The following is an 18,234-nucleotide window of genomic DNA, read 5'->3' as shown; positions in this document are numbered from 1 at the left end:
AGTTGTCTGATTAATTTCTTTCTATTTTTAGTAGAGACGGGGTCTCACTCCTGCTCAGGCTGGTCTCGAACTCCTGAGCTCAAACAATCTGCCCGCCTTGGCCTCCCAGAGTGCTAGGATTACAGGTGTGAGCCACTGCGCCCAGCCCCATTCTACTTTTTGTCCCTATGATTTTGACTACTCTAAGTACTTCATATAAGTGGAGTCATATAGTATTTGTCTTTTTGTGACTGGTTTATTTCACTTAGCATAGTATCTTCTAACTTTATCTATGTTGTAGGATATGTCAGAATGTCCTTCCTTTTTAAGACTCAATAATATTCCATTGTATGTATATACCACATTTTGCTTATCCATGTTTGTCAACTGATACTTGGGTTGATTCCATGATTTAGTTACTGTGAATGATGCTGCTGTGAACATAGGTGTACAAATATCTCTTCGAGACTCTGTTTTAAATTCTTTTGAGTATATACCCCAAAGTGGAATTGCTACATCATATGGTAGTTATATTATTAATTTTCTGAGGAACCACCATATTGTTTTCCACAGCAGCTTCACCGTTTAACATTTCTACCTGCAGTGCACAAGGGTTCCAATTTCTCCACAACCGTGCCAACACTTGTTTTCTGTTTTCTTGATAGTAGCCATCCTAATGGGTATAAGGTGGAATCTTATTGTAGTTTTTATTTGTATTTCTATTAATATAATGTTTAGTGATGCTGAGTGTCTTTTCATGTGTTTATTTGGCCATTTGCATATTTTCTTTGGAGAAATGTCAGTTCAAATCATTTGTTTATTTTTGAATCGGGTTGTTTGTTTCTTTTGTTGTTGAGTTTTGGAGTTCTTGATATATTCTGGTATTAGTCTCAAATCAACAACTTACCTTTACAACTTAACTAGAAAAAGAACAAACTAAACCCAAAATTACCAGAGGGAAGGAAATAGTAAAGATTATGGCACTGATATTTGGCTACCTACTATATGCCCATTTTTGTGCTAGTCATTTTCCTCTCAGTAACCTTCTGAGCTTATTAGCCCCATTTCACAGATGAGGCTCAGAGAGGTTAATTAACTGTTCAAGACATATAGGTATTGCATAGTGAATCCAGGCCTCACATCTAGATCTGGCTAATTTCGAAGCCCTTTCTTTTTCTGCTGCATCTCACACCTTAAGGTTATGTTCCTAAGAAATTAACTTTGCCAAAGTTATGTGCATGGTAAGTGGCATAGTATGCGGGATTTTAGGTCTTCTTACTCCCTATCTTTTGCCTCTTCCTCCACTTTAGGCCTCCTTGTTGTGCCTCCTACCTCCTTAAAAACTATATGTGAGAGGTGGGGAGTTGGTCATATTTGAAAAGCATCTCATCCTTTCAGGATACATTTAAGTAATTTTATCTTTGGTATAGAAAGATGACCTAATCTCAGCATTGGCAAGGCACATTTTTTTCTCATTTCGCATATATTTATTGACCATATATTTATATTTATATGTATATTTATATTTATTGATGTTTTTAGTGTTAGGTATTGTGGCTGCATAACTGAGATATGGCAATGAACAAGAGGACATGTTCCTTTTTGTATTTTGGGACAATCTTTCACCACAGGAATTTGGTGCTAGTTAGAGACCGTCTCCCACTATTGAAGCTAAAATGGCTAGACTATTCGTTTCTCAGTCTTCTTTGCAGCGGGGCCTAGGCACACGATCTATACTCAGCCAATTTCACTTGCCTGCCTTAGACTTCTAATCAGGATCTGGTGATTCAAAAAAACAGATAAAGTGAAAGGTTCTTTCTCGTGATAGCGGTGGTAGTTGCAACACTCACTTTCCAGGGACTTTAAGAGCGGTAATGCTGGCAGCATTGTTGGGTACCCAGTGTTGGTGGCACAAGTTGTTGTGACTTATGCCTAACAAGACTACTCAGTGGAGGTAAATGTACTTTTAATGCCAATAGCACATTTTTGATTAGAAGGTAATGACATCAGGAAGGCATAAATAAATTCCCATTCTCCTTGCAGTATTTGGGTATAATATACTGATTGAGAAAAGCTCTGTGCTCTGAAGTATATAAAGTTAATTTTTCAGAAATGAAGCCTTAGAATACTTGGATTATTGACTGACTTTGGAATGTTAGTTTCCCATGTTCCTATTTGTTGATTAGCTAAGAATAGAGCATCAAGGTGACAATTATTTCTTTTGTTCCAGGAGAATGATCCATCTGTGAGACTGAAAATTGCATCGTTGTTGGGATTATTATCAAAGACTGCAGGATTTTCACCAGACTGCATTATGGATGATGCCATTAACATCCTGCAGAATGAAAGTAAGTTGCCATTTTTTTATTTTTCCAGACAGAGTCTTGCTCTGTCACCCCAGGTAGAATGCAGTGGTGTCATCGTAGCTTACTATAATCGCAAATTCCTGGGCTCAAGTGGTCCTCCTGCCTCAGCCTCCTAAGTAGCTGAGACTATAGGCATGCACCATGACACCCGGCTAATTTTTTTTTTCCATTTTTAGTAGAGACAGGGTCTTGCTCTTGCTAAGGATGGTCTGGAACTCCTGAACTCAAGCAGTCCTCCCACCTTGGCCTCCCAGAGTGCTAAGATTACAGGCATGAGCCACCTTGCCTCACTGTAAGTTGCAAATTTAAAAGCCATGTAGCCAGAGTAGAAATCTTTAGTTCCTTTTATATAGAATTTAGAACAAAATTTTGTTGTGTTGGTTGTTATTGAAAAGGAATTTGAGGATGATTCCATACAGCTATGTACATATATTTACATTAGAGTTAAAATATATTTTTGTCTCTTAATAGCTATCATTTGTTGACTAACTACCATGTATTTAATGTAATTTACATATTATATAAGATAGATATTATTGTCTCTATTTTTTGTTTGTTTGTTTTTGAGATGGGGTCTTGCTGTGTTGCCCAGGCTGATCTTGAACTCATGGCCTGAAGTGATCCTCCTGCCTCACCTCCTCCCCACCCCAGCAGCTGCGACTATAGTCATGTGCTGTCATGCCCAGCTTATTGTTCCTATTTTATAGGTTGGGAAACTAAAGCTCAGTGAAGTTAACTAATTTATTCAAGGTTACATAGTATATAGTGGAATTGATGCTTTGTTCACTGTGCCTTACTAACTTAGAAACCAGGAGAGGTACTGTCCTATTCATGTGGTCCTGTCACCATTTAGATCCCATAAAAGTGACACCTCCCAGGTCTCATATGAGTTGTGTTGTTTCTTTTTCTGTTAGCTCCTTGTTGATGTCCACTAAAATATATTCTCAATGTTTAATGTTTTGATTATGTGGTTTTATGTATATATAAAATTCTGTTATAGAGTTAGTGCCTCAGTTGCCTTAATATTTATTTTAAAATTATAAAAAAGAAACCCTTTGTTTCTGTTTCTGAAAATATTGTGATTTTGTTTATTTGACAGAATTGGTTATAGTTTCAAAAAATAGTTTTATTTCATTTTGGGGTACAAATATTTAATATGGCTATTTATTTATTTATTTATTTTTTGAGACAGAGTCTCACTGTGTTGCCCTGGCTAGAGTGAGTGCCATGGCGTTAGCCTAGCTCACAGCAACCTCAAACTCCTGGGCTCAAGCGATCCTACTGCCTCAGCCTACCGAGTAGCTGGGACTACAGGCATGTGCCACCATGCCCGGCTAATTTTTTCTGTATATTTTTAGTTGTCCAGATAATTTCTTTCTATTTTTAGTAGAGACGGGGTCTCACTCTTGCTCAGGCTGGTCTCGAACTCCTAAGCTCAAACAATCCTCCCGCCTCGGCCTCCCAGAGTGCTAGGATTATAGGCGTGAGCCACCGTGCCTGGCCTTAATATGGCTATGTAAATATTGAATAATATTTAGTCTATAAACTTAAGAGACTAAAAGAGTAGTAAAGGTCAGATGAACTCAGGCTATCTAAATTCACTTATTGTACAACTGTTTAATGATAAATATCTTACATATGTGGGCTATTGACTGAAGTTGAGAATTTTAAAAATTTTGTTAGAAATAACTGTATATTAAAATTTTACTTGTATTGAATTTTGATGCAAGACTTTTAATTCACAGGAAACAAAACCTTTTTTCTTGGAGGGGAGATCTGTTTTATATAAGTACCAATATAATAACATTAAAGAAAACAAAAAATATTCTTACTACTTTCATAAAACAGCTTATTTTACATATTACCTTTTACTTGTATACATTTTATATGGTTGTACTTACAGTGAATGTACTATTTTGCGTTTTACTGTACTCAGTGTTACATGGAAACATGCAATTTCTTTCCCTTTTTTTGAGACAGGGTCTCACTCTGTCAGCTGGGCTAGAGTGCAATGGCATGATCATAGCTCACTGCAGCCTCAAACTCCTGGGCTCAAGTGATCCTCGTGGCTCAGCTTCCCAAGTAGCTAGGACTACAGGCATGTGCCACCACGCTTGGCTAATTTTTTAAATTTTTTATGGAGATAGGGTCTTGCTATGTTGCCCAGGCTGATCTTGAACTCCTGGCCTCAAGCAATCCTCCTGCCTTGACCTCCGAAAGTGCTAGGATTACAGGCATGAGCCACCACACCCAGCCTTTTTTTCCATTTTTCTGTCTATCTTCATAATATTTATAGTGTTGATAATATGTTAACAACAGGTATAGTAACATGTTTCTAATTTTTTGCTCTTGTAGCTGATGACAAAAAAAGTCCATTTTTTCTTCTATTATTCCTCAGTATAAATTCCTGAGAAGGGAATTACTGAGTCAGGGAGTTCAAACGTATTAATGATCTTTGCTATATATTACCATATTGCTTTCCAAAAGGATTATTTCATCTTACACTGCAACTTATAACTGCATGTGCAGTACTTGTTTTCTCAAGACGCATTTTTAAAAGCTCCAAAACAATTACATTGCCTTCACAGAAGTATCATTTTTTTCCATGGAAAATTCTTGTAGTAGCTGCATGGGAGGTGACACTTAAGGGATTAGTAAGTGCTCACTGAGTGGTGGAGTTGAAGATGGAGTCAGGTTTGGGGGAAGGTATTCTAGGTAGAGAAGTTAGCCTGAGCAAAGATGGGAACATGGGAAAATTCCACACTTTAAGAGTGAGGATTTCATAGAACCATAGACTTTTTGAGCTATAATGACCTTACAGGGATTTTTTTTTGTTGTTTGTAATACCTTCATTTGTAAATGATAGAAACTAAGTCCCAGAGAGATAAAGTGAGTTGCCTTGTTCATTTAGCTAAGGATTAGCAGAACTGAGATCTTAGCACAGTACCCTTCTCTGTAGACCATGGTTTAACTGAAACACTTTACTTCTAAAATAGAAACATTTTAAGAGAGAGTTAGTTTTGATGTAAACTTCATTCTAGCCTTTAAGAGAAAGGAACTCAAATTATGCAGTATCCATGGCAAATAGCTGTTTTATTTTTTGCTAAGTATTCTAATTCTGTTTCTTACTTAATTGTTTCCAAGAGATTTGATCTAGGTCCCTTTTTGATTTCAAGTTCCTGGCCCACCCGGATTCATAGCAGGTAGAACTGGAAGGGACCATAGAGATCATCTAGTTTAAGCCCTTTGTAGCTGAGGAAAATGAACTCCAGCGAGGTAAAGTGACCGCTAAAGTCATTCTGTATCTGTGGAAGCCACAGACTTAGAATTTAAGAGTCTCCTGACTATTTAGTCTAGTATGCACCTTCAGTTCCAAGAGCATGGTCTGCACTCTGGACCAAGTCTTTCATTTCAATTCAACAGATGTATGAGTGCTTAACTTCTTGGCAAGCACCGGGCTGGGTCCTTTGAGAGTATCATGTATATCTCTGCTTCTCTAGTACCTATTACACCACTAATGATAATACAAAGTGTGTTTTAGAGGAGGTATAGTCAGAATACTTTGGGAGCAGAGGAGAGGTGGGATCTGGAAAGGCCAAGTAAAGAGGTGGAATTTTGAAGTCAAAGATGGGGAAGAGTAATGCCAAGAAGAAGGAACATTATGATAATAGAGAGCTGGGAAAGTACAAGAGATACTTGAAGAACTGAATAGTTTTATGGAAGATCGGTGGGGAATGGTAAAATGTTTTAAAGCCAAAGGGTAGTCTTGAGGAATTTGAATGTTATTTTGTAGGCAGTGGGTCCATGTAAAATTTTTTAACAGGGGCATGAAATGATCAAGTCTAGTTTTAGAAAGAACTTGGCAGCTCTAATGAATTCGGTTTGGTGATACTGAGGCTTCAATTATTGTCCATGTGGAGATATGTGGTCTACAGTCAGTCTGAAACTCAGGAGAGAGATTAGGGTTAAGGATTTAAATTTGATATCTGATTTATCAGAAGCAAGAGTTAAGCCTAAAAAGTTTTAGCTAGCTTTTCATGGATGTTATGTAGAATTATCTTTCTGAGGAAATAAATTAATTGGGTGGTGTTGGAGATTTTTTCATCTCTCTTCTATTTTCTCTTCTTTTCTCTTTTTGGCCTCTTTCATATTAGAGATTTTTCTTGATTATCCTTAGCTTTTCAATTAAATTTAAGGTGAGGCATTAAAAAGCTGATTGGTAGTCTGTGTGCACAGATGGGACTTGCCAGCTGATGGTTTCCACTCTAGAATGATACATGTCTTTAGAGGACTTTTTTTTTTTTTTTTTTTTTGAGACAGAGTCTCACTGTGTTGCCCCGGCTAGAGTGCCGTGGCATCAGCCTAGCTCACAGCAACCTCAAACTCCTGGGCTCAAGCGATCCTCCTGCCTCAGCCTCCTGAGTAGCTGGGACTACAGGCATGCGCCACCATGCCCGGCTAAGTTTTTCTATCTATATTTTTAGTTGTCCAATTAATTTCTTTCTATTTTAGTAGAGACGGGGTCTCGCTCTTGCTCAGGCTGGTTTCGAACTCCTGAGCTCAAACAATCCACCCGCCTCAGCCTCCCAGAGAGCTAGGATTACAGGCGTGAGCCACCGTGCCCGGCCTAGGACTTTTGAATGTTAGTGTCTTCTGGTGTTTTTTCCTGGACCCATCAGTTTTTCAAGTTTGAAGTTCATGAATATCCTGCTGGAAGACAGAGAAATGCCTGGCTGCTGTGTTCTTGGAGCCAAAGCAGCTGAAGGCAGGGTAGGGAGAGGGAGAAAGTGTCTCATCATTCAATATGTTGACTATCCCTGTATCTCTTCTTCTTCACTGTACCTCCTCCCTGTTCTCACTTGGTGTCACCAAAATTGCATCCTTTTTGGTCCAATTTCTACACCAAATAAACGTATTATTTCAATGGTTACTTGGCTGTGTAGGATAGGGAAGGCATTAGGGGTCCAGCTGCTTCTTTTTTTTTTTTCTGTTTCTCACAGAGATTCAAACAAATTTCTGCCTCATCCCTGTATTTTGTTTTTGTTTTTAGTCTCCAGTTCCTGAACCTTTCGGGGATGTTATGGCTAGAATTTATTTGCTTTGTAGTGATATCCCCCTCAGTAGGCATTTGGTGTTAGATTTCTCAGTTTTGCCAATTTCTTCATCTTTCCATCTCTGAAAAATTTGTTTACTTTTTTCAGCTATTCACCTTTTTTTCTCCTGTCTTGTCCTTTAAACCCTTTTAATTTCTTTACTCTTACGTTAATGAGGTTTTAGGAAAGAGCAAAGATAAACAGATGTGTTCAATGTACTATGTTTAAGTGGAAGTCTTGCTAAGAAGCGATCAATCAGTGTTTCCCAAGCTTTAGTGATTCATACATCATGCAGACCAGGCGCAGTGGCTCACACCTGTAATCCCAGCACTTTGGGAGGTGGAGGCAGGTGGATCACTTGAGGCCAGGAGTTTCAGATCAGCCTGGGCAACACAGAACCCCATCTCTACAGAATTTTTTTTTTTTTTAAATTAGCTGGGTGTGGTGGTACATGCCTGTAGTGCTAGCTACTCGCGAGGGTGAGGCAGGAGGATCACTTGAGCCTAGGAGTTTGAGGTTGCACCAAGCTATGATTATGCCATTGCACTTCAGCCTGGGCGACAGAGCAAGACTACCCATCTCTAAAAAACAAACAAAAACTATAATATATATGTCCTACTAGGGAATTTGGACTTCATTTTGAAGGCAATGAAAAACTCTTGAATAAGGCAAGCACTAAACATTTTTGGAGCACCTACTATATGTATAGGACTATGCCCAATCCTTCGGAGGACTAAAACATTTAGGTGCAACCCTTTGGGAACTTAGCTTTTAGTGAAGGGGATGAAGGATCAATAGAACCCAGCTGACAAAAATCTACATTCTTGGCCAGGCGTGGTGGCTCATGCCTGTAATCCTAGCACTCTGGGAGGCTTAGGCGGGCGGATCATTTGAGCTCAGGAGTTCGAGACCAGCCTGAGCAAGAGCGAGACCCCTGTCTCTACTAAAAATAGAAAGAAATTAGCCAAACAACTAAAAATAGAAAAAAATTAACCGGGCACGGTGGCACATTCCTGTAGTCTGAGTTACTCGGGAGGCTGAGGCAGGAGGATCGCTTGAGCCCAGGAGTTTGAGGTTGCTGTGAGCTAGGATGACGCCACGGCACTCTAGCCCGGGCAACACAGTGAGACTCTGTCTCAAAAAAAAAAAAAAAAAAAAAAGAAAATCAACATTCTTCACCCAGGTAAATTAGTTTCTATAGTGATCTCCTTTTGAAATTCTGCAACCCAGCTTTCCATCTTCCTTTCTAGAGTCTCATCAAGTCCTAGCTCAACTGCTGGACACTCTGCTTGCAATTGGCACTAAACTACCAGAGAATCAAGCTGTCCAGATGCGATTAGTTGATGTAGCTTGCAAGGTAAGCCTAAGCTGGTCTGCTTTCTTGAACTGTTTTGCATTATTGGACAGGTGGTAGGAGCTGTAAAATCTGCTCAGGTCCATCCTAAACTTGTAACTGAGGATTGCTAAGGACTTTTAATGGTTTTTAGAGCTGCCTCATTTTTTTCTCTCTTGGTGTTGGGTTAGGAATAAAGTAACTTGTTATAAAATGAATTTCCTCATCCTCCCAAAAGAAATGAAAACAGTTACAGTATACAGCTGCTATGTATACTATGCCTAATAATGAACTCTGCATATTATGATTCTTTGTATTTCATTTTTCATTTGGTCCTCACTATCCTTTATGTAAATACTGTTATCCCTGTTTTATAAGGGTGGAAATTAAGATTTAAATTGTCCAAGTTTTCACAGCTAGGAGGTTGTAGAACCAGGCTATAAACTCTCGTTTCTCTGACTCCAAACCCATGTTCTTTTTATTATGCCTTGTTGCTTCAATAAACAGACCAACTAGACATAAGCAACTTTATGGGAAAATTTTTTAAGTTCTTTTTTTCTGATTATAAGAGAAAAATACATGTACATTATTTGTGCCTTTTGATTTAATTTGGAGCTTAATTAGCCTCTTTGTGCATAAACAGCAGCCCTTAGAAACTTGTATTAATAGAATTGGTTTTACATTTAATCTTTTTTTTTTTTAATTGACTTTTATTTCATCTTATTTTTTATAGAGTCAGGGTCTCACTCTGTCACCCAAGCTGGAGTGCAGTGGTGTAAATGTTCATAGTTCACTGTAGCCTTGAAGTCCTGGGCTCAAATCATCTTCCCACCTCCTGAGTAGCTGGGACTATAGGCATGCACCACCATGCCTGGCTACTTTTAATCTTTTTGATAACTTTATTTTGAGAATATAAGAAGATAAATATGTTTAAATTGTGTAACAGTATTCATGGAATTAGAGAGCTATTTCAGAGCCCTAGAAAAGATTACTTCATTTATCTTAAAAAAAAAAAAGAAATATATAAAAGCAGAAACACTTAGAAAAGTATAATATCAAAAGCTTAAGTGAAAAAACTAGGGGTTATGTGTGTGAGAGAGTAGGTATATCTCCTGTGTGACAGAAAATACATATCTGTGAAGTCCTGCTTGTGAGAGGTGTCACACTAAGTGGGTTATTCTTGCAGTAACAATTTCTTAAATTTGCTTTAAATATATTTTTATTATAAAAGTTTATACTCAGCCTGAAGAAGAGCAAGACCCTGTCTCTACAAAAAATAGAAAAATTTGCTGGGTGTGGTGGCGTGCACTTGTAGTCCCAGCTACTCAGGAGGCTGAGGCAGGAGGATTGCTTGAGCCAGGAGTTTGAGGTTGCTGTGAGCTATGATAACACCACTGCACTCTAGCCCTGGCGACAGAGTGAGACCTTGTCTCAAAATAAACCCCAAAAACAAAAAACAAACAAAAGGTTTATACTCATGGAAAATTTGGAAAGATATTGAAACGTATGAAGAAAAAACTACACTTAAAATTCACTACTCAAAGATAACCATTATTAGTCTTTTGATGTCTGCTTTCTAATTTTTTTTCTGTACACAGACTGCTATTTTTTATTTTTATTTTTATTTTTTTCCCATTATATGTACATATTGCATAATGGTGAAGTTGGGGCTTTTGTATACACATCACTTGAAATTTGCTATTTTTTAACACATAGCTGTAATCATAGTTTGTACATAATTTTGCCCCTTTTTTGCTAACATTATAACAGAAGTATTTTTTATTGTATGTGTTTTATAAACATAATTTTTAATGGCTGTGTGATATTTTGTCTAATCATTAAACCATAGTTTAACCATATACTGAATATATTGTAACAATTTATTTATTTGGAAATAATACTACAGGGAATATTATTATTCTAAAATGTTTTCTGTATTTAAAAGTATTTCTTAAACACAGATGTCAAAAGTAGAATTACTAATTGAAAACATTTATGATTTTTTAAGGCTCTTAATAGTTTTTATCAAATTGCTTTCCAAAGGGTTCCAGTTTTTATTCCCACAAGCAGTTATGATGAGAGTGCGTAATTTCACTGCATCATTCCAGCATTGTATATTAATGTTACAAAACCAAAGATAAACCTGTTAATTTGGTAGGGGGAAAATGATATTTCATTTTTCAAAGAAATTTTTTTAGAAAGACTACTTACGAGTTTTCTTCTTCATTTGTTTTTTTCTTTAGTTGTATTTCCTCTCTTGGGAATGAACATTTCATGTCCTTTGCCGGTTTATTATATGGAGTTTTTGAGTGTCTTTTTTTTTTTTTTACCATTTATAGAGGATTTTAATAGGGTAAAAATTTGAACCATTTGAAAATGGCAGATCTTGCTTGAGCTCAGGAGTTCGAGACCAGCCTAAGCAAGAGCGAGACCCTGTCTCTATTATAAATAGAAAGAAATTAGCCAAACAACTAAAAATAGAAAAAATTAGCTGGGCACGGTGGCGTGTGCCTGTAGTCCCAGCTACCCGGGAGGCTGAGGCAGGAGGGTTGCTTGAGCCCAGGAGTTTGAGGTTGCTGTGAGCTAGGCTGATGACATGGCACTCTAGCCCAGGCAACACAGTGAGACTCTGTCTCAAAAAAAAAAAAAAAAAATGAAAATGGCAGATCCGTCACAAGCTTTTTCAGACTCAACTAAATAAAGGCTATCTGTGATTCATAGTTACAGCCACTGTTTCTATTGCCTAATGCCATATTTGTCTATGACTATCATACAATGTGCCTAAAAATTTTTTCATTGATATATAATTTTATATACACAATATTCACCCTTTGAATAAAAAAATACAAAGTATTTTTTCCAACCATAATGGGATGAAATTGAACATCAGTTAACAGAAATTTGGGAAACCCACAAATGTGTTAAAATTAAACAACATAGTGTTGTATAACCAATGGGTCAAAGAAGAAATCAAAAAGGAAGTTAGAAAATACTTTGAGATGAATGAAATTGAAGACACGATGCAGCTAAAGCAGTGCTTAGAGAAGTTTATAGCTGTAATTTTCTATAGTAAAAAAAAAAAAAAAAAAAAGAAGAAAGATCTCAAATCAGTAACCTAACCTTCCACCTTAAGACACTGGATAAAGAAGAGCACAATAAACCTAAAGTATGCAGAAGGAAGAGAATAATAAAGATTAGAGTAGAAATTAATAAATTAGAGAGTAGAAAAACAACAGAGATAATAATCAATGAAATCAAATTTGATTCTTTGAAAAGATCAATACAATTGACAAACCTTTAGTTATATTGACTAAAGAAGAAAGAAGGCTGAAATTACTTGACTCAGAAATGAGAGGATATTACTACAGACCTGATAGAAATAAAAAAGATTATAAAGAAATACTATGTAGAATTGTTTGCCAATAAATCGAATTACTTAGTTGAAATGGACAAATTACTAGAAAGACAAAAACTACTGAAACTGACTAAAAAAGTAGACAATCTAAATGGACCTATAATAAGTAAAGAGATTGAATTAGTAGTAAAAAAGCAAACAACAACAAAAAACACACTTACAATGAAAAGCTGAGGCCCAGGTGGCTTCACTGGTGAATCCTACCAAATATTTAGATAAGAATTAATACCAATTCTTTACAAACTCTCCCAAAAAAATAGAACAGGAGGGAAGACTTTCCAATTCATTCTGAGTCCAGTATTACTCTGTTACCAGAAGCAGACAAAAGACATAACATGAACAGAAAACTATAAGCCAGGCATGGTAGTGCACACCTGTAGTCCCAGCTACTTGGGAGCCATGGTGGGAGGATCCCTTGAGCCTAGGAGTTCAAGCCTGCAGTGAGCTATGATCGTGCCACTGGACTCCAGCCTGCGCAACAGAGTGAAACCCTATCTTTTTTTTTTTTTTTTTTTTTTTGTGGAGACAGAGTGTTGCTCTATTGCCCTGGCTAGAGTGCTGTGGCATCAGCCTAGCTCACAGCAACCTCAAACTCCTGGGCTCAAGCAATCCTCCTGCCTCAGCCTCCTGAGTAGCTGGGACTACAGGCATGCACCACCATGCCCGGCTAATTTTTTCTATATGTATTTTTTGTTGTCTAGCTAATTTCTTTCTATTTTTAGTAGAGACAGGGTCTTGCTCTTGCTCAGGCTGATCTTGAACTCCTGACCTCAAACGATCCACCCGCCTCGGCCTCCCAGAGTGCTAGGATTACAGCCGTGAGCCACCGCGCTCGGCCAAAACCCTGTCTCTTAAAAAAAAAAAAAAAGAAAACTACAGACTAGTGTTTCTTATGAGTATGAATGGATACAAATATCCTAATGAAATACTAGCAAATCAAATTTACATCATATACAATCCTATATAAATATAGGATTGTACACCATGACCAAGTGGAATTCATTCCAGGAATGCAAGGTTGGTTTAATATAAAAATAAATTAATGTACTATACCATAACAATATAATAAAGGATAAAAAACACATGATTATCACAGTAGATGCAGAGAAAACATTCAACAAACTAATATCTTTTCATTATAAGAACATTAAAAAAATCTGGAATAGAATGGAACTTCCTCACCCTCATAAAGGGCGTTTACAAAAAAACTGATAGCTAACATCGTACTAATTTTGACAGACTGGATGCTTCACCCGTAAGATGAGAGACAAAATAAATATGTCATTGCATGTCTCTCCAATTCTATTTAACTTTGTACTAGAGGTTCTTGCTAGGGCTATTAGGTAAGAAAAAGAAACAAAAGGCATCCATCTTGGAAAGGAAGAAGTAAAATTCTCTCTCTATATATTCACAGTTGACACGACCTTATATATAGAAAATCTTAAAGAATCCTCTAAAAACCTATTGGAAATAATGAGTTTAGCAAGGTTGTAGGATACAAAGTCAATATACAAAAGATCAGTTGTATTTCCATATATTTTTAAGAAACAATATGAAAATAAAATTAGGAAAACAATCCATTTACAATAGCATCAAAAATAATAAAATGCTTATGAATAAATTTAACAAAAGAAGTACAAAACTTATGCTCTGTAAACTATATGGAATTTCAAAGGAAACAGTCTTGAAAAAGAACAAAGTAAGAGGATTCAAACTTGACAGTTATTTCAAATCTTAACTACAAAGCACCAGTAATCAAGACACAGTGGTACTGTGTAAAAATGGACATAAAGATCAACAGAATAGAATTGAGAGTCAAGAAATAAACCCATGTGTCTTTGGTCAACTGATTTTCTGTGAAGATGCCAGTACCATTCATTGGAGAAAAAATAGTTTTTTCAACACATAGTGCTGGGACAACTAGCTATCCACATACAAAAGAAGGAAGCTGGAATTTACATCATATACAAAAATTAACTCAAAATGAATCATACCTAAATATGCAGCCTAAAACTGTAAACTCCTTGGAAGAAAAGAGCAGGAAATTTTTATGAACTTGGATTTTTTTTTTTTTTTTTTTGAGACAGAGTCTTGCTCTGTTGCCGAGGTTAGAATACCGTGGCGTCGTCCTAGCTCACAGCAACTTCAAACTCCTGGGCTCAGGCGATCCTCCTGCCTCAGCCTCCTGAGTAGCTGGGACTACAGGCACATGTCACCATGCCCTGCTAATGTTTTCTATTTTTAGTAGAGATGGGGTCTCGCTCTTGCTCAGGCTGGTCTGGAACTCCCAACCTCAAGCCATCCTCTCACCTCAGCCTCCTAGAGTGCTAGGATTACAGGTGTGAGCCACCACGCCCAGCCCATGAACTTGGATTTGGCAGTGGATTATTAGATATGACAAAAGCACAGGTAACAAAAGAAAAAAATAGATAAATTTGGTTCCATTAAATTTGAAAACTTGTTTTTCAAAGAATACAAGAAAGTGAAAAGATAATCTACAGAATGGGAAAAAATATTTATAAATCTTAACGAGGGACTTGTATCCAGACTATCTAAAGAATTCTTATGACCCAATAATAAAAATACACATAAGCCAATTAGAACCCAGGCAAAAGATCTGAATAGGGATTTCTCTAAAGAAGATATAGAAAAAGGCTAAACACATAAAGATGGTCAACATCATCAGTCACTAGGGAAATGCAAATCAAAACCACAATGAGATGCTATAATAAAAACAGACTGACCTCTAGGATGGCTATCATAAAAAAAAAGACTAATCATACCAAATGCTGGGAGTTCTTGTCCATTGCTGGTATGAATGTAAAATGGCTCAGCTTCTTTGGAAAACAGTCTAGCAACTCCTCAAAAAATTAAACATAGACTTACCATGTGACCCATCAATTTTACTTTCAGGTATTTACCAATGAACTAAGACTTACTCACTCAAAAATTTGTTTATGAATGTTTATAGCAGCATTATTCATAGTAGTTAAAAGTAGAAGCAACCAAACTCACCATCAACTGATGCATTGACAAATAAAATACAATGGAACATTATTTGGCCATTAATAGGAATGAAATTCCAATACATTTTATCTATAACTTGGTTAAATCTTGAAAATATTATGCTAAGTGAAAGAAGTCAGACACAAATGACCACATATTGTATGATTGTGTTAATATTAAATTTCCACAGTAGATAAATCTACAGAGACAGAAAGTACATTAGTAGTTGCTTAGGGTTAGGGCTAACAGAGGGTTAGGAGGTTGATAGCAAAAGGTTACAGGGTGTCTTGGGGGGGCAGCTATCTTTCTGAAATGATCAAAATGTTTGATAACTGGTGATGATTGTACATATAAATGAACATACTAAAAATCATCAAATTGTACACATTAATTGGGTAAATTGCATCCTGTGTGCATTGCATCTTTATAAAGCTATTAAGAATTTGCCCTTTAGTGAATTTTGGTGACTTTATCAGTATTTAGATTGATTCCACTTTTTGGTTATTTTGGATAATGCTGTTAAGAATTTTTCATTTACAAGTTTTTGTTTGGACGTATGTTTTCACTTCTCTTTGATATAGACCTTGGAGTGGAATTGCGGGATCATATGGTAATTTTATATTTAACTTTTTATTAAAATTGTGATAAAATACACATAACATAAAATTTACCATCTCAGCCATTTTAAAGTGTACAGTTTAGTGGCATTAGGTTGGCACAACATTCACAATGTTGTGCAGCCATCACCATCATTCATTCACAGAACTCTTAATATTGCAAAACTGGAACTCTGAACCTATTTAACAATAACTCCCCATTTCTCCCTCCCCTAGTCCTTAACAAACACTATTCTATTTTCTGTCTCTATAAATGTAACTATTCTAGAGACTTCATGTAAGTGGAATCATATAATATTCTGTGTCCAGCTTATTTTACTCGTCATAATGTCCTCAAAGTTCATTCACATTGTAGTGTGTGTCAGAATTTTTTTCTATTTTAAGGCTGAATACTATTCCGTTGTATGTATATAAGACATTTTATTTGTTCATCTCATGATAGACACTTGGGCTGCTTCTGGCTTTTGGCTCTTGTGAATAATGCTGCTACTGTGAACATGAGTGTACATACATCTCTTCAAGTCTCTGCTTACAGTTATTTTAGGTATTCTTTTGGACTGAATTATGTCCCTCCAAAATTCATATGTTGGACCTCTGACCCCCAATGTAACTGTATTTGGAGATAGGGCCTTTCAGGAAATAAATAAGGTTAAATGATGTCATAAAGGTGCAACCCTAATCCAAAGGACTAAGAGAAAGAGACAAGAGCTCTCCTTCCCATGCACGTGGGAGAGGCCATGTGAGGACACAGTGAGTGGGCAGTTGTCTGCAAGTCAGGAAGAGAGCCCTCACCAGGAACCAAATTTGCCAATACCTTAATCTTGGACTTCTAGACCCAGAACTGTGAGAAAATAAATTTCTTTTTAAGCTACCCAGCCTTTGGTACTTTGTTATGGCAGCCCTTACTGAGGTATTTACTGAGAAGTGAAGTTGCCAGACCATATGGTAGTTTTATTTTTAATTTTTTGAGGAACAGCCATACTGTTTTCCACAATGACTGCATTGTTTTACATCACTATCATCAGTGCACAAGGGTTCCGATTTCTCCATATTTTGACAACACTTTTTTTTTCTTTTTGACAGTAGCTATCCTAATGGATATGAAGTAATATCTTATTGTGGTTTTGATTTGCTTTACCTAATGATTAGTGATTAGTGATGTTAAGCATCCTTTCACATGCTTATTGACTATCTATATATCTTCCTTGGAGACATGAGTTTCTTTTTTTTTTTTTTTTGAGACAGAGTCTCACTCTGTTGCCCAGGCTAGAGTGCCGTGGCGTTAGCCTAGCTCACAGCAACCTCAAGCTCCTGGGCTCAAGCCATCCTCCTGCCTCAGCCTCCCGAGTAGGTGGGACTACGAGCATGCGCCAATGCCCAGCTAATTTTTTCTATATATTTTTAGTTGTCCCACTAATTTCTTTCTATGTTTAGTAGAGATGGGATCTCCTTCTTGCTCAGGCTGCTCTCGAACTCCTGAGCTCAACCAATCCTCCCGCCTCGGCCTCCCAGAGTGCTGAGAAATGAGTTTCTTTAAGGAACTCACGAGCCAGTATTGACACTTATAAAATAAATGCTATACATTATAATATGCTTCATGCAATAACAGGAGTTAGCTAGAAGGTTCAGAGGAAGGAGTGAAAAAGTCTTTGAGGGTAAGAGGAGAAGTATTAAGGAAAGCATTCTGGAAGAGGTGACATCTCTCTTGAGTTTTGAAAGACAGATAGTAGTTTGTCAAGTAGGTAAGATTAGGACAGGATTTCTTAATTAAAATTGTTTTAATTGCTTCAAAAGATGATGTGGGGCAGGGGGTAGAGCTTAACCAAATTAGAGAATTCAGTGAGGTTTTCTAAAGAAAATGATAGTTGAGTTTAATATTTAAGATTAAATGTTGAGACTTTAATATTTTTTCCCCACTGCTGAAACTAGTCATTTCTCTAAGGAGCTCTGTGAACCCATGTTTTTAGCAAGTCCCATTCACTTTTCTCCTCACTAGTGTCTTTCACACTGAAGAGCATGATCCATTAGTAGGGAATATAATCAATTTCATGGGACATGATTGGTATTTTCTGAAAACAAAATACAAATATTAGAGTACATCACAAAATGCAAGGGTAAATTTTTTTAAGGGTAAATATTGTTTTGTTAAACTTTCTGTGTATGTGTTTTTATGTATTATGTTGCAATATAATGTGTATTTCTTACTATGGTCTCAGTCAAAAAAAGTTTGAAAGCTAGAGTTCCACACTGTTTTTTGTCACCTGATGTACATCCTCATTTCTTCAAAGTACTTTTAGTTCCTGTAACTGCATTATGCAAATATCTTGTTTTAGTACCATTGGAGTGGGGTATGCAAGGGGGAAAGCATAATTTATTAAAAATGCTGGTGAGGCCGGGCGCGGTGGCTCACGCCTGTAATCCTAGC

At 36.8% G+C, this 18,234-nt stretch overlaps 1 protein-coding gene across 1 annotated transcript in view; it reads left to right on the top strand.

Annotated features, from left to right (window-relative positions):
* INTS4 (integrator complex subunit 4) overlaps positions 1 to 18,234 on the top strand; it is a 103,875-nt gene that overhangs the window by 9,549 nt on the left and 76,092 nt on the right. Inside the window, exons 3-4 of the mRNA XM_012650999.1 lie at positions 2,210 to 2,327; positions 8,689 to 8,795. Coding sequence (XP_012506453.1) covers positions 2,210 to 2,327; positions 8,689 to 8,795 — 225 coding nt within the window. The remainder of the gene's footprint in view (positions 1 to 2,209; positions 2,328 to 8,688; positions 8,796 to 18,234) is intronic.

The sequence above is a fragment of the Propithecus coquereli genome, unplaced genomic scaffold (genome assembly GCF_000956105.1).
Source record: "Propithecus coquereli isolate 6110/MARCELLA unplaced genomic scaffold, Pcoq_1.0 Scaffold344, whole genome shotgun sequence".
Classification (NCBI taxonomy): domain Eukaryota; kingdom Metazoa; phylum Chordata; class Mammalia; order Primates; family Indriidae; genus Propithecus; species Propithecus coquereli.
The sequence above is the reverse complement of the archived record's forward strand: the minus strand, read 5'-3'. Positions and strand labels throughout refer to the sequence as shown.